Below are 17,443 nucleotides of genomic sequence, written 5' to 3' on the forward strand. Positions count from 1 at the left end.
ATTAATAGCAATGGCTTCATCCCCATCAGGTGGCTGTGTTCACTCGCTTAAGATCAATCAACAGACTCTCAGCAACGTGCGTCCTCCGTGCACTCCGGGTCACTCTGCACACCGCTATTTCAATTAGCGGTCTTGCCACTCTTCTTTGGTAGCCTCAGTAAGACAAGGATCAGTTGAGAGTAAATTAAAATGGCAACCTCCAGCATGCAGCCGTGGATATTTCCACTACTAAAAGGCACTTGGTTATTAGGCTTGTCTTCACTTAATCATGGACCTGACTTGAACACGCGATTCAAAAACCCCTGCAGAATAAGCCACCACTCTGTCGTTGTTAGCATGTTGACCTGATAGATAAAAAAGCATCAGAAAAGAAAAGAATGAAAAAAAAAGATTTACTTTTCTGAAGTCAGGTACTAGTAAAAGGATCAAAGGATTTTTAAAATCTTAGAGGGGTTAAAAACAAGTAAAACAGTAAATATTTCTTTCAGTGGCTGCTAATATTTGTATTCTTCCTAAAGGTGGAAGGCATCTCAGGAAGATGACATTTCTCTTAAAAGAGTGTTTGTAAAAGTGTGTAAATGTCAGAGACGTTTTCATCAAAGCATATCTTTTGGTGATTAGATTGTGAAGGCAGATTCACATAGCCCCCAGATGCATCTGAAAAGACTGCAGTACCACTCACACGATACCACTAATACGATGCCTCTGACAGAGCTTGGTGTTTGCGAGCAGTCCAAACCGGCTCGGGTCATCTCCCAAAAGTTAGGGGCTGGGTGAGACATGCACATGCATTTTCATTCACATATCTGTGACTCTAAAGCCAGTGATCTACAGAATGATATCAAAAACCACAGGGTCAAGAGAGGACATATTCAGTTGCAAATGTGTTTTAGAAATCTAGCCTGTGATAAAAATGGTTTGAGAGCTAACAGAACTATTTGGGAAGTCAGGAGAAAATGTTTTTAAATCTTCAAATAACTTTTTGGTAGACGGACCCCAGCAAAGTTTGCTTGAAAGATGTTACAACAAGGCAGTTGATGTGACTGACCTTCACCCCCCCTTAATATTTAAGTTTGAGAACTTATCTCCTTTCGTGTTTACATGTGGGATTTAGTTTAATCTGTGGCAAGCAGATTTCTGTTACACAACTGTTTGAATTTCAGGCCACATGTAATCACTTGAACTATTTTACTTTATTTCATGTATTTATATTATGTATTTACCTGAGAGTTAAAAATCAAACTTTTTTGAGGCTGAAGTTAATCATTTACATTTGTGCAGTATTTTAAGCTTTGTAAAGCATTATGCATGTTACTTTCTTTTTAGATGAAAAATATTGTTTAACTATGTCATCTCTATAGAGGAGCTTATCAATTCCCAAAACATTACAGGAGATAAGACATAAACATTATTTTGTCTGTTTTAAAAATAAATATAAGGATGACACATTTAACCTGCTCAAGTTACCCATTCATCCAGTAGAAGGGACTCAACAATTAGCTTTAAAGTTCAGAAGCCTATCCTTTCAGTGTATTCAGTATATATCTTTCCAGTCTGATTTTAATATGTATAACAATCAATTAGACATACTTAAAATGTAATGTTTTCAAAAGCAAGAAGTCGCAAGAAACCGAAAGCCCCTATGCTATGGATTAAAATAGTCACCTACGCAGGGTTGACTTGGTTATTAGAAAAATATTCATTAATGAATTTTAAAACTGCCTTCAAAAATAAAAATAAAATGTTCCAATGCAGGAAATATAAAGTCAAAAGTTTTTCTTTAAGAGTCATGGATTTCTGAAATTTGTATGTCAAAACTTCAAACCACATTTGAAGAGTTAAGTTTTGACACTTACAAAGTATCAAAAAATTTGACACTTATAAAGACCAGCATTCTCACTCTCCCAGCCCTGACTGACAGACACAGTCCGGTCACTTCATTCCTCCATTAATAGAACTGAAAGTGGAAAGCTCTGTTTTCTGAGTTCCAAATATGAACATGAGTTTACCTTCAGCAAAGCTCATTCACACCTGAGTTCAGACCAGTGCGTTTGGGTGGACGTAGTCCCTGATGACGGCTCTAGTCTTCTAAGTCTTTATAAAAATACAATAACTGAAATTCAAAATGACCCCTTAATTGTTCTCTCTAAAGTGTTTACTGAACACCACTATTTACCATGCATGTTATAATTAAAGTAAACATAGTGAGATAAAAAAACAATAAAATAGCCCATTGTTATCAAGATGTCATTATAGAGATGGTTATAGGTATTAAGCAAGTAAACAAATTTCAGAATGCAAAAAAAATTAATAATTTCAAGATGCAACGAATGTAATGAAAGAAATATGAAAGGAATTATTTGAGTGACTGAGAACTGGGGACTATGTTAAATTTGGAGGTCAGGAAACCTGTCTCTGAGAAGGTGATATTTGAGCCTGTGAAAAGATCTGGAAACAGAGGAATCCAGACAGAGGGGACAGCAAGTGCAAAGTCCTAAAATGGGAACAAGCGTGGTATGGGTGGAGACAGACTTCCATTGGAAAGAATGAAGCTGGTAAAACATCTTGTTACAAGGGGAGAGAAAGACCAGTTTGGAGGAAATAATAGCTGTGAAATCCAGCCATTTAAATTGATTCAGCAGAATTTCCAATTGTCTTACTGCAGAACTGTCCAAGATAATGTTACCGTTTTCCATGACCCACTTCTCCACTAGAATTAAGCTTTCTCTTGTCACCCTAAGCAGTATCAAATCTGGAGAAGCAGGGAAATTAAGGAGCATTGTGAAAGTTATGCCAAATTTAACAAACATGATACTTGATTTTCTCTATGTGTATTCCTGTATTTTAAGGAAAATATGGGTCCCAGGATATCCATGTATCCTCTGGAATACGAAGCATTATAGAACTGCTACTGTCTTTTGGAATTTCTTTTCAGTGGCATTTAACAGATTTCTACCATAATGAGACATCATTCTTTCGCATTCTTAGTTCCTTCTCTACCAAGAACTATTTTTAATTATAAAGTTAAACTTGGAACTCATCATAATTTACTTGCTTTCATAATAATTTGTGTTCTCAATTTTAAAATATTAAAGTAGGAATCAGAGGGAAATGTTCATTTAAGAGACTAGGAGAAAAAAAAAAAGAGACTAGGAGAAAAAAAATCAGATAAGAAACACTAAGACTTTTAAATATAGTTTAGAGTTGGCTAAACACAGTTTTCAAATTTTGTGAAACACTGAGAAAATGTCTCTGCTCTGTTGAAAACATTTTAGGGCACTAAAATTATCTCCAGTAAAGTTAACTGATGCTGCTCAATAAATAAATGTTATCAGCTATTAAGTAAGTTTAAACCAAGCATTTTACGGGCAGCTTGTTAAAGATGGCCCTGTGATAAAATAGAGAAGAGGATTCCCTTATGGGTTTTAGATTCAAATCCTGTCTTGTCCACTTGAATTTTCTGAGCCTCAGTTATTCCTCTTTAAAAGTGGAGTGAGACTAACCTAACCCCAAGTCTACTGCAAGAACTGAATTAGGTCATCATTTTTAACGTTAATTATTCAATGAACCATAGTCTTTTCTAGATTATTCCAACACTCCTAAAGGCATGCATAGTGAAATAGCTCACCTTAAGCACAGTAAATCTTTTGTGCTCAGATGCTCAGTCATGTCTGACTCTTTGCAACTCCATGGACTGTAGCCTGCCAGGCTCCTCTGTCCATGGAATTTTCCAGGCAAGAATCCTGGAGTGGGTTGCCATTTCCTCCTCCAGAGGATCGTCCCAACCCAGGGATCACCCCCGTGTCTCTTATACCCCCTGAATTGGCAGGCGGATTCTTTACCACTAGCAGCACATAGGAAGCACAGTGAATCTGTTAGCCTCTTTGTAGTTCCTTTTGTTTGTGTGTTTGCTGCAAGAATTTTATTTATTGTGAAGGACAATCAAGAGATAAAATTAGGGCATATGGTTTAAGACTAAAGATAATATCAACATTTTAGCTTTAAGTTTTTTCCAGTAAATATTTGACTTCTAAAATTCCATTTTATAAGGTAAAGAAAGCAATCTTTCTTCCCTCTCCCCAGCCTATTAATACATTTTCATCAAATTTGAAAATTAAGCCAATGTAATTGTTAAAATTAAACATTCTGCACATCATTCCTTCAACATTTAAATTTTTTTATTTAAAATGCTACAGAGTTTTGTTTTTATTTTCTCTATTTTATTGACATATAGCTTGATACTTCTCAATTTAGCAGTTAACCAATTCTCTATCAAAATTTATTTATGCAGTTTTACATTGCTTTTTAAAAATAAATATGTTTTTCCATCAGTTACTTGCTCCTGCTCCAAGTACCTATGGATTTATTTGGAATGTTCGGACAGGGCTTGGGAAACCTTCTACAATATGTGCTTACATCCTTGATGGTCTTTAAGGAATAAAGTGTTTAAATTAGAAGAGCAGAGTTCAATGTAGACTAAACTCTTCGGTGTGCAAAAGCAGTCCGAAGATTATAGGCTTAGAAAAATGTCCTGTGAGGATGCTACAGGTGAAAGTGGAAGGAACACAAAGTGAGATATTTGGATTTAGTACAGATATTAAGCTGAAAGGTGAAGTTTGTAAGCAGAAAATCTGATAAAAGTAAATGAGAGGAGTGTCAGGATGTAAACCATAGGTGCTCATTAAATTTTACATCTTTCTCTATATAGCTTTCTGCTTGTGGTAGTAAACAAACACACCCTGGCTATATAATCAAATACAGGGTCATAATGGTCAGGATTCAGGTCAATTTTGTGCCTCAACTTTAAATAAATTACCATTCCTATATGAATGTTAAACATTCATGTGATGAATTATCATGTAATCATGTAATAAAAGGGGAGTTACCTTTTCTCAAATAGGTTGATTGATTAATATAGTAGTTCACCTTAAAGTTACTTTTAACAAAGTATCAGTCAGCAGGCATCTTAAGAGACACAACTTAGCAACTAAACAAAAAAATCAGAGTGGTAACTGACCAAGAGTAGCCTATTTCTATCCCTCTATGAGCTTCTGGGCAACCTGAGACTCTAAATCTAAAATAAAGTAACCCAAGGGTCAACACCAACTATTGGTCACCTTGAGACAGACCAGTCTGGATCCACCAAGTCAATCCCCCTGCAAACAGAATCAAATGGAGATCAGTGGGTATTTGTTGGCAGTGGAAAGTCAAGAAAGAGTACAAGCGTTGGAGTCAAACAGATCTGGGTTTAAACCATGGCCTGACGCGATGGACGCGTCCACTCACAAGCATTTATAACCCTGAGGGGCTGTCTGCAGTGTCTCCCTATGTGGAATACAGATGTTAATGCCTGATTGGGTTATTGTGAGAATTAAATGATTTGCTGCATATAAACTTTTAGTATAGCATTTGAGATATCCTGGACCCACAATAAACGGTGTCTTTTAAAGGTTCCCTTTAAGTAATAATTCTTTCAACTTACTAAAGTGAGGAATGGAAACTCAGGTCTCTTCCCATTCTGTATCTGAGCCAGTGAGCAGTCATCACCCAAAAGGGGCAGATAACGTGGCTCTGATAAGCCTTGCTAAGAGCTGTGACAGACCCACTTCCTTCCGAAAGCCCAGGGCGCTCAGACAACACCCGAATGTGGAAGGAGGTATGGCTCCCAGGGCACGGAAGGTGTTACTGGGAAGGCTTATTTTTTCAGGCTGTGTTTCCCCTGAGCACATTTAGAACCTTGGAAATGTGGACCTAGCCAAGATCTGACACATATTAATCACTCTTCATTGCCTCCTTGACAAGTCCTGTGAATCTTCTCATCACTCAACAGCTGGCAAGCCTCACCTCAGTCCAGGCTTCAGCTGGACTTAGGAGGATCGTGGGCCGAGACGGGAAACTGGGGATCACCCGCCTCCTGGCTCGGCCAGCGCGGCCTTCCGCAGAGATGGAGGCAAAGAAAGCAGCTAGACGTGGAGGCTGGAGTCTTGGCTTCTCGCTGGTTGTGGTGAAGACCCTCAACATCTCTCAGCTGCAAAATGATAACTCATTGTATGGGATTTTTGTGGGTGGTGTTGATGGTAAAATAATATGAACGTGCCCTATAAATCATATGCGTATGTGAGCGCTCAGTCATGCCTCACTCTTTGTGGACTGTAGCCCACAAGTCTCCTCTGTCCGTGGAAATTTCCAGGCAAGAATACTGGAATGGGTTGTCAATTCCTCCTCCAGGGGATCTTCCCAACCCAGAGATCGAACCCATGTCTCTTACATCTCCTGCGTTAGCAGCCAGGTTTTTTTTTTTTCTTTCTACTAATTGTATAGAACTATACAAAAGAAAGGCTTCTATTTTGATATTTGATGTGTAAAATAAACATTGGACTGTATTTAATTTCAGTCTTAATAAAATGTTCTCCATTAATGGTGGCTCTAGTGGTAAAGAACCCACCTGCCAATGTAGAAGATGCAAGAGACACAGGTTCAATCCCTGGGTTGGGAAGATCCCCTGGAGTTGGAAATGGCAGCCCACTCCAGTATTCTTGCCTGGAAAATTCCCATGGACAGAGGAACCTGGTGGGCTACAGTCCACAGGGTTGCAAAGAGTCGGACACAACTGCGCACACACACAGTGATTTGTTGAATGCATGAATGAGTGCATACAGATCAAAGCTGGCAGCCTGTGAGGCAGCAGAGAAGGGCAGGGAGTGGGCTGCAGTTCATGGGGTTGCAAAGAGTCGAACACAACTGTGCTCACACATAAAACAAATCTCCATTTGTAAATTCCAATACTGCTCAAAGATGAGGAACTTTACTCTCATCTCGTATGTCTTTGAAATGTACTGTCATGAATAATATATTGAGTTGGCCAAAAAGTTTGGGTTTTTCCATAAGATTTTACAATATATTACAAATTACAAACCCAGTGTATTACAAATGATTAGTGATTCTCTTATCTGATTTTAAATTCACATCATGATATTGGTTCTGATCTGCCTGTAAATATGCAAATTATTCTCCTGAATTAATTACTCTTGCTAGTATTGCTTTAGTGTCTAGCAAGGGTAAAAGCTGGGAATCTCAAATGCACAGTCTTTTTAAACTAGAAATTCAAAGAATCATGTGTGATAACTCAGCCATATCTTCTACTAATATGAGAATAACAGGGTTTGGTTTTGCAGAAGCTAAGATGTTGATATTTCTCTTTAAGAATATAAGAAAATAAAACAACTGGACCTGACCTGACCTTTGTGAGCTTTTTTAAACAATACCTTTTTTTTTTAACATGCATATACTTCCTGATAGATAAAGATGATGAAATAGTGGCCTGAGTGACTAATACACATGCACAAGGGCAGAGACGTTTCTATAAAAACCTGCGAAATGTGGTTTCAGTTAACAGTCAGTTGTTTCAGGTGTTATCTTTGTTTTCAGAAAAAGAAAACTAAGTAGAAGATCATGGCAAGTCCTGCCTGGGGATATGATGGTGAAAACGGTAAGCATTCTTCTGCTCATGTAGATCAAATAGCAGCTTATTCCCTTTTCCAGTAAAAGAGATATTGAGCACTTAAAATAATGGTAAAGTCATAGATTAATGGTTTGAAGTGCCTTTGACTTATATTTGCTTTGCATGCATTCTCAACAGTTGTCCTTTGGGCCATGATTGTCTACAAAATGTATTCTGCCTTTTTTCTCCTCTCTTCCTCTCAATGTATAGAGAGGTCTATTGCTAACAGCAAAATATGTATAGTCTGATCCCATAGACTATATTACTTCTGTTGACAAATACACTTTTTTAGTGTAGCATGGAAAAGGGTCATTCTCAAACCTTGAATTTCCATTAAGTTAACCAGAATATCATTTAAGATACCTGAGTAAATCCTAATCTAGTAAAGTTATATTCCTAAAACTTGGACTCAAGCATTAGATCAAGTTTTTATTGTAATCATATGCTTGTCCTGGTAGGTCCTGAACACTGGGACAAGCTGTACCCCATCGCAAATGGAAATAACCAATCTCCTATCGACATTAAAACCAGTGAAACCAAACATGATGAGTCTCTGAAACCTGTCAGTGTCTCCTACAATCCAGCCACAGCCAAAGAAATCGTCAACGTGGGACATTCCTTCCATGTAAACTTTGAGGACAGTGATAATAGATCAGGTGAGCCAAAAGAGCCTTCTAATTTTTGTCTTTGACTTTACTGGGGAAATTTAAACAATAGGGCTTTCAGAAACACAAACACCCATGTTCAGTCTTTTGTGCACACGTGTAGCATAGATGCCATCTACTGAGGCATCTTGGAGTTTTAAAACATTTCCAAGTGTTAAAGGTGATTATGGGGACTCCCAGCTCTGTCTTTTTTCAGCTCTTTTCCTTCTCAGTGACTCTATTCCATCTCTTCTGACTCCCAATGTCTTTATGCTAACTTTACACCCTCTGAATAAACAGGCTTTTTCACAAAATTCTGTGAACCCTCGCGAATGTAAAAACTGAAAAGGCAAATATTTTCTAATTGAGATGAAGGTGGAGGAGCACATTAGGGAAGAAATATAGATGAAGAGTATATTTATTTTGTGTGGCCAGAAAAAAGGCTCCATAACCGTGAAGTGCTTGGGTACCAGTAAAAAAAAAAAGAAAAAAAAAACTCGTCTTGGGTGTATCTTGGATGGAATCAATCTGTGCATAAGTATTTTGTCTAGCTTCCCCTTTCCCTATTAAGATCATAGTAACTGAATTATCTTCATCTCCCAGAATCTAGCACACTTCCTCGTTCACAGGAAAATTCTCAAAGCTGTTTACTGAATAATTTATTAAATGACAGATTAATAAATCAGCTCTACTGTCAAAAGGCAAAATTTGTCTTTCTTCCAAGGTTCTGAGCCTAAATTTTAGACATCTTGGGGCTACGTCCTTTGTCAATATTGGATTAGGTCTGGTAGTATGTGTGTTTTATTAATCATATGGTTGGATAGACTCTCTAAAGCAAAATGACCCTTCAGTGTTAGAATTTTAAAATTTAAATTTAAATTCAATTGAAAAGTGAACCTACTGTCCTGCTGGAACTTTCTTTTGGTCCCTAGCTAGGGATTCTCAGCAAAGCTGTCAGAATACCCTCTTGTATCTTGATCAGTTACAAGCTATGTGTGGAGTGATTTGTTACTAAAAATAAATTGCTAGATACCTTAAGGCATACTGTCCATTACTGTCTGTTGAAAGAATGAATGAACTGATAAACGAAAGCAGATTCAAGGAAAGGCCTATAATCCTATAATTCACTCGTCTTCCACTATGTTTTCTTGAAAACAGGAAAAGATAAAGTTATAGCCCATGTGCTGAGAACCATATATAACTCACGCACTATCTTAAGGCGCCCCACAAGACCATCATTGTGGACACGGGGGAAAAAACCAACAAGATGGAAACTTTGGCGCTACTGTTTATTTTTATTTCTACTCAATCCAATCGAATGTTAATTTGTCTTAAACGCAGAGACAAGCTGGAGCTTATGACTGTGACACTAATAGCAGTTTCCTTTTTCTTCTAGTGCTGAAAGGTGGTCCTCTGTGTGAAAGCTACAGGCTGCGTCAGTTCCATTTTCACTGGGGCACCACAGATGACTATGGCTCTGAGCACTTAGTGGATGGAGCCAAATATTCTGCAGAGGTAATGTAGCTTAGTAAGTGAGGGAAAGCTACACCGAGTCCTCCCAGAAGTAGCTCCCTTCTAACATGTGTATGTGTGTTAGCCACTCAGTCGTGTCCGACTCTTTGTGACCCCATGGAAAGTAGCCCGCCAGGCTCTCTGTCCATGGGATTCTCCAGGCAAGACAACTAGAGTGGGTAGCCTATCCCTTTTCTAAGGGATCTTCCCCACCCAGGGATCAAACCGGGGTCTCTTGCATTGCAGGCAGATTCTTTACTCTCTGACCCATCAGGGAAGCTCCCCTTATCACATAAGACACAATTTCAACGGCTCCAAAGGAATGAGCATTCTTGGGCCTGTAAAGAATTCCTAGGTTCCATTAAACTTACACAGACACGCTGCGTTTGGCCATAGAGGAGAATTTTTCATGTGAGGGAGGCAGGTGAATTTGCAGACAAACTCCTGAGCCTCAGAATCCGCTTTCATTTCAGAATGTCTCAAAAACTGCCTGACATCAGGCTAACCTCAAAGGGAGCTGCTACTCTCCTTTTAAAGCTCTGACCCCCAGCAGGAACACACCATCATTCTGTTCTTATTTAAAGTCTCCAGTGTGCACACACCCGTAGCAGAGGTGTAGCCAGGCCACAGCACCCCATTAAGATCCTACCGAGAGGGCCAGTTTAACCTCAGGAGTCATCACAATGAGTAGCATACTCTGGATGAGGGTTTGGGGTTCCCTGGCCACAGGCCACTACCCTCTGGCCTCTTGACTTGCCTCCACATGGAAGTCTGTGATTCAGTTCAAGACATTCTGTCTGTATGTCCACGGGAAAATCAAGAAAATGTGCCTCACACTCTCAACAGTGGGTACAGAGACTGAAAACAAAAAATTTTTGTTCTTTGTATGTATGACTATTCAATATGTTTGTACCAATACAGATGGGTTGGCTTTTTGGTTTTACTCTTGTAGAATGAATTTGTAATACACATAGTTTTGCAACATGTTTTTTTTTTTTTCATTTGCCAATGATCATGATCATATTTCCAAGTCAGTAGGAATTCCTGAAGTCTGTATGGTATTTCCATGTATACATATGTTAGAATTTATTAACTAATTCCTACATAGGAACAATTGCAATGCCTTTTGCTTTTCATTCTGTTGTTTGTTCGTTTTTTTACAAATAAGATCGGCAATGAATACATTTGTACAAATATCTTACACACTGGTGAAAGCAATTGTGTAGGGCAGATTTTTATAAGAGGGATTGTTAGGTACAAAGCATGTGTATTATTCATTTTGATAGAAGACTTGGGAATAGTATACAAATAAAACTATGTTACACTGGAAAGCCAGGCTAATAACTTTCAATGGTACAGAAATTCATTACATGTTTTTTTTTCCTATTTATTTTTCATAAAATTGAAAGTGGACTGAAATCAAATGGGCCGAAAGCCTAAATTAGTAATAGTATTATGTCAGGGGCAGGATATTTGGTTGTATCTAAGAAATCTGAATCAATGACTCTCTTACCTAATTTGAGAAAAGTAAAATTAATCCAGGCTAGAGCTGACAGGTACTCAGTCACTAAGTTCGACGTATGAGAGAGGGTAAGAGGGAGGGTGGGAGGGAGACCAGGAGGAGAGAGGAGGGGAGAAAGACAGAGGAGAGAGAGAGACGAGAAGTGTGGGTGGCGGGGAGAGGACTGGTGTGGTTTAGCGTGACCCAAGCGACCCGCTGATCACTTTACGTTAGGTGGTCAGAAAAAGACTTTTTCAGGAGTAGCATTTGAGTTCAGCCATAATTCCGGTCAAAATCCTGCCATTTTGACTTGACATCCCAGAGGAAAATCAGCAGGTAATGCAAAGACTTAAAGCTGTGTACTACGTGCAAGGCTTAAATCTATGCCCTATGCTGAAGGATGGATGCCAATAAGTGGAGAAAAGTAAGAAATGAAAAACTGCTGCATTTTTCAGTTGAGCAATTAGATGGAAGGTGATGCCTTTTCCTAAAATAGGAAAGTGAAACAGGTCTGGAAAAGAGAAAGTCAAGAGTGCTAGTTTGGCCTTGTTAAGTTTGAGATTCATATCAGGTATCCATGTGGTAATATCAAGAAAGTATCAGGAAGTCGTGCATATATACTTGGATATACAGGTCTAGAATTTCAGAGAGGACTTAGGCTGAGGATGTTGGTTTGAAAGGTGTCTGGATATGCTCAAGAGAACCTGCCATTGGCCAAGACTCCAGATATCTCAGGAGCCCCTTCTCACAAAGTTATCCAGTACCTCAAGTTAGAAAATTATTTCAGTTTTTGTTTCCAAACTAGTTAGCCAGAAATACTTGATCTTCTCACAATAAACAGAGAGGTGTTTGTTTGTTTTGTTTTGTTTTAAGAAGTAATATTGAATAGTTATGATATTGTGGAAAAAAGAAGTTTTACTTACTGGCTCCAGGATTTGCAATGTGCCCACTCTATTCAACTCTATTTTCTTAAGAAAACCCTTCTTAAGAGTGCAAGCATAGCCTTTCCCATGCCCTGAATAAAAGGTCACACAAGTTTTATCTATCCAAGCCAAGATAAATCTTTATATATCAACCTGTTAAGGTCTAACTTGCATTTTACCTTCACAGTGGTATGAGTAACTGCTCAATCACCTTGTGTTTTTAGCTTCATTTGGTTCACTGGAATTCTGCCAAGTACTCCAGCTTTGCTGATGCCGCCTCGCAGGCTGATGGTTTGGCGATTATTGGTGTTTTGGTGAAGGTGAGTCGTAGAGAGTATCAGAGCTATGCTAAAATTATTCCTTACCAATCAGACCTCAAAATAGGATGAAATACAGCAGAGGGATATTTGCATCTTTCTTTTCTTGAAATGTCCCCTTCTACTAGTGACAGAACAGGTTAACAAGCGGGTCTCTAATATATGTCTGCTTTCTCTTGACTTCCCCCTCCTGAAGAGAGAAATAAATTTCAGGCAGAGGTGAAATGGGAAGGTGTTGATGGTGGGACTAATTTTTTTATTTTTCAGCTCATCTTTCACTTTCCTTCTAAACTTTCTACATCACAGAGTCAGGAGATAATCAATTTAATATTTCATCAGGAAAAAAATATGAAGAGGACATTTGTCCCATAAAGAAAGTTCAATTGATGTTTAATATGGATGATTCAAATCTTCTACTGGAGAGTCCCTGAAAAGTCCTATAGGGAAGTTATTATTAAATTGAGTATATTTGGGTTACCAAGTTTTGGAATTATAGCAATTCTAGTTAATCTTTATTGAACACTTATAACATGCCATTCATTTTAATTAATAGAACAGACCAAAGAGATTTGCTTTTGTATTTTAGTTTTGCTAAATCCCTGTATTTTGACTTGCATATCTTTTCTGTTTTTAATTTTTAAAAAATTAACTAAATAGGATTTTACTTGATAACAATTTTTATCTCACACTTTATTTTTTTAAATCTCTAGGTGGGTCAGGCCAACCCAAATCTGCAGAAAGTACTTGATGCTCTACAAGCAATTAAAACTAAGGTAAATAGACTAATTAAGTTAGTTTAAATCAGAGAACAAGAATCTACAGAACCATGGAAATTATTTAATTGCATATTTAATATAAGGAGTAGGAAGTCCTAAGCAAAACCATCAATCTGAAAATCATGTTCCTTATTTCTGAGGTCTCTGACTCAGTGATTTATTTTGGTTTTGTATCTCATAGTTACTGCTTATCCATTTAAGCAAGATGAAGCCTGTAGAAGAATGGTTTTCATAGCTGTTTCACAGATCATAACCATGATGCCCACTGTCAGCTTAGAAAAAGATGAATTTCTCTGATATATTTAACCTTAGCTTCACCATTTTGATAATAAAGAGTTAAATCGTATGTCAGAGATTTGCCATTGTCATTCACAGTTTGGAGACCTATCATACTTTTATATAAAATAAATCTAGTTCATGTTGAGTTCATGTTGAGTAATTTAAAAAAATTAAACTTCAAATGAGTATTTTATAAAGTGAGAAAGCTTAAAGATAAATAAGCACTCAATTCAAGAATATAAAAAATTATATATGATAAGAAAGTAGAAGGAAATGATTAATTTAGATGAAGCAAAAAATTAATAAAATAAGAGAAAATATGAATAAATATAGGTAAAATTTTATTAATAAAATGAAAAGCTAATTCTTTGGGAAAAAATAACCAAAAAAAGACACTTTTGGCACGTTTGATGATGGGGAAAAAGTATAAATACAAAAAATTATTACAAATAAGGAAATGGGTCATAGTTAACGATGTATTAGAAGGTTTTAAAGGAGAAAAGTTTGTACAGTTGACCCTTGAACAACATGGGTTCCGAGCAGGCCCAGTAAACTGTGGATTATTTTTTCGATAAATGCTTGCTCTAGCACCACACAGTTGTCCCTTAACTGAACCTGCTGATGGCCAACCACGATTATGAGGGGCGACCATAAAGTTATGTGCGGATTTCCCCTAAGCCCTATATTGTTCAAGGGTCAGCAGTACCACACTACACAAGCAAATTCGAAAATTTAGATCACATAGATGAATGCCTGGGAAAATATAGAGAAACTGACTCAAAATTTATTGAAAGTCTAAATAGACCAATAATCCAAAAAAAAGTTGAAAAAATAGTAAAAAAGAAAAAATGTATCCAGTAAAAGAAAACTCTAGGCCCAGACCACTTTATGGGGAAACGTTACACAACTTTTAATAAACAGTCATGCCACTTTTAACTAAACTGCCTAGATTAGGGGACAAAAAAACTTATTTCAATTTAATTTAATGAAACCTAATACCCAAACTGGTTAAGAACACCACAAAAAGGATATCATAGGCCAATCTTACTTAGGAATATAGCTAAAAGAAATATTAAAATAGATTACAGCAAATCGTATTCAACAGTATATTAAAAGAGTCATGCTTTCAAACTAGTAGAATTTATCCAAGGAATGCAAAGATGATTCAATATTAGACTATCTCCCAATATAATTTATTACATTAGCAAATTTCACTTGTTAGATGCTTGGAAAACATTTGATTAAAATTCAGTGTCCATTCTGAAGAGTAAAAGAGAGAAAGAAAAAAATTCTATTAAAACTTAAATTGAACTTAAGAAAGAATACCAAATAGAAATTGGAATCAAGCATCAAACTTAGTAGAGAAATATTTGAAACGTTTTCATTTCAGTCAAGAATAAAACCAGGATGTCAATTGTGACCACCACAAATGAACATTCCAATGAATGTCCTAATCAATGTAGTTAAATAACGAGAGACCTGAGTACATATTAGGATAAGTATTAGAAAATCAAAGACAAAACTATCATCAAGTGTAGAGGTATGATCATTGACATCCACCTGGAAAATTACAAAATAAACATACTTAATACACAAGTTCTAATAAAGTTGACTACATAAAATAGTAGCATATGAACATCAATTTATTTTCTATACACCAATATGACCAATCAGTAAAGAAATAAGAATAAAGAATATAGATTATAAAAAAATTTTTAACCTTTGCTTATACTTAGCCAAGTGAAGAAGGAAGAAGACAGATCAGTCACAATTCTAATGTAGCACATTTTCAGTTATCTATTACTTTTACTGTTTATATTTACAAACATGTTGTTGTTGTTGTTGTTTAGTCAGTAAGTGGTATCCAATTCTTTGTGACCCCATGGATTGTAGCTCACCAGGCTCCTCCATCCATGGGATTCTTCAGGCAAAAATACTGGAGTGAGTTGCCATTTCCTTCTCCAGGGGATCTTCCCAACCCAGGGATCGAACCTGTGTCTCCTGAATTAATGGGGAGCTGAACCACCACTCACATACCAGTCATGAAATACTATGTAGTAGAAACATTGATTAAATGCTTTGCTAAGACCTATCTACCAAATGATATGTATGTCATATATGTAATGATGTAAATATCTTATATCATGGCACAATAATATATTGCTTTTCTTTTTCTCTCAGAACAAGCAAGCTCCATTCACAAATTTCGACCCCTCTGTCCTCCTGCCTTCATCCCCGGAATACTGGACCTACTTTGGTTCACTGACTCACCCCCCTCTTCATGACAGTGTCACCTGGATCATCTTTAAAGACCACATCAGTGTGAGCTCAGAACAGGTAGAGTATCAGAGGTGCATGCACAGAAATTGGAAGTGCAAAGCAGGAATATTAGCTCAATTCATACTGAGGGAAATTTTTATTGCAATTTGATTTTGGAGAGTTCCCTTTTCCTTTCAACTGAAAAAGATTTATTAGTGACATAAGGTCTATTTAATAACCAAAAAGTAAAGTGTGTTTATAAGCACTTTTTTTTCTTTATGTAGAGATTCAGAATTCCCGCTATTCTTTTCACCTTAATAAGGAAAAATCCAACCCTGTTACATATCTTCCTAAGAGCTTCAACAACAAAAGAAAACGGTCACTGGGAGTGCCACTAAGGTTTTGGGAACTGTGACGCTCGAGTGGCGTACCTTGATCGTTGACATTGGTTTTTCGTTCTTTTTTAAAGCTTAAGCTCTTAAATATTCAGCAAAATATCTCATTGATTATTGTTTATAATTATGATAAAAACTGCCATTGATTGCAGAGAAGGCAATGGCACCCCACTCCAGTTCTTTTGCCTGGAAAATCCCATGGACGGAAGAGCCTAGTGGGCTGCAGCCCATGAGGTCCCTAAGAGTAGGACCCGACTGAGCGACTTCACTTTCACTTTTCCCTTTCATGCACTGGAGAAGGAAATGGCAGCCCACTCCAGCGTTCCTGCCTGGAGAATCCCAGGGACGGGGGAGCCTGGTGGGCTGCCGTCTATGGGGTTGCACAGACTCAGACACGACTGAAGTGACTTAGCAGCAGCAGCAGCACCACTGATTGAGCAACTCTTTTTATCAGGTGCCTTACATACGCTTCGTCGGTCAAGTCGCACAGCAAGCCTGTAGGACAGGCAGTGTGGCCTGTCGGTGTAAGAGCTAACACTTCTTTAGCAATGCCAAATGCCATTCTAAGAACCTGATGTGTGTCAGCCCATTTAGCCTTCACCAACACACAATGAAATAGCACCATATGGAAACTGAGGCGCCAAGCAGGGCAGTCTCTTTCCCAAGCGTAAGAAAGCTGGGATTCTAATCCAGTCAGTCATGGATAATTGAAGCCAAATGCTTGGTACAAAGACATGTGGAAGAACTGTTGGCTTCCTCCCTTTCCATCTGTGAAACCACTGCAGTCTTCAACCCGATTTTCTAAATATCGGTGCATCAATCATATTAGGCAAAAAAAGTGTTCTGTGTGACATCAATAGCTTTTGCTTCTCTAAACATGTTATCCTTGCCCCAAGCTGGCGCAGTTCCGCTGTCTGCTAGCAAACGCTGAAGGTGATCGAGAAGTCCCCATCAAGTGCAACAACAGGCCGCCCCAGCCTCTGAAGGGCAGAACAGTGAGAGCTTCACGCTGACGGGCCCAAGAGGAAGCTCATCTTCCCTCAGGAAGCACAGCTCTGCTTCTGACATAATCCAACAAAACAAGCTTTAAGAAACACGTTTCTTTCAATACTAGTAAGATAGCCTACTTGCGAATTTACTCTGCAGAATGCAAAATTATTTTTTGTGCTTAATGTTGATCTCAAATAGTAATCTGTAAGTTCACTAAACTTGTGCTTAAATTCAAATCTATTACATTGATTTCTTTATCATTGCAATCAAGGCATACTTCATTTCTTAATGACTTTTATCCCTTTGCATTCTATTCAGTTTAATTGAACCAAAAATCATGTTATCC

The 17,443-nt window shown here is 37.7% G+C and overlaps 1 protein-coding gene across 1 annotated transcript; it reads left to right on the forward strand.

Moving 5' to 3' along the window:
- The first annotated feature begins 7,372 nt into the window (after positions 1-7,372).
- Positions 7,373-17,196, forward strand: CA1 (carbonic anhydrase 1). The gene is made up of 7 exons (XM_061122883.1): positions 7,373-7,489; positions 7,960-8,157; positions 9,542-9,660; positions 12,306-12,401; positions 13,109-13,171; positions 15,635-15,790; positions 17,004-17,196. The coding sequence occupies exons 1-7, from the start codon at positions 7,453-7,455 to the stop codon at positions 17,118-17,120; spliced, it is 786 nt and encodes a 261-aa protein (XP_060978866.1). The 5' UTR covers positions 7,373-7,452; the 3' UTR covers positions 17,121-17,196.
- The last annotated feature ends 247 nt before the right edge of the window (positions 17,197-17,443 follow it).

The sequence above is a fragment of the Dama dama genome, chromosome 21, assembly GCF_033118175.1.
Source record: "Dama dama isolate Ldn47 chromosome 21, ASM3311817v1, whole genome shotgun sequence".
Classification (NCBI taxonomy): Eukaryota; Metazoa; Chordata; class Mammalia; order Artiodactyla; family Cervidae; genus Dama; species Dama dama.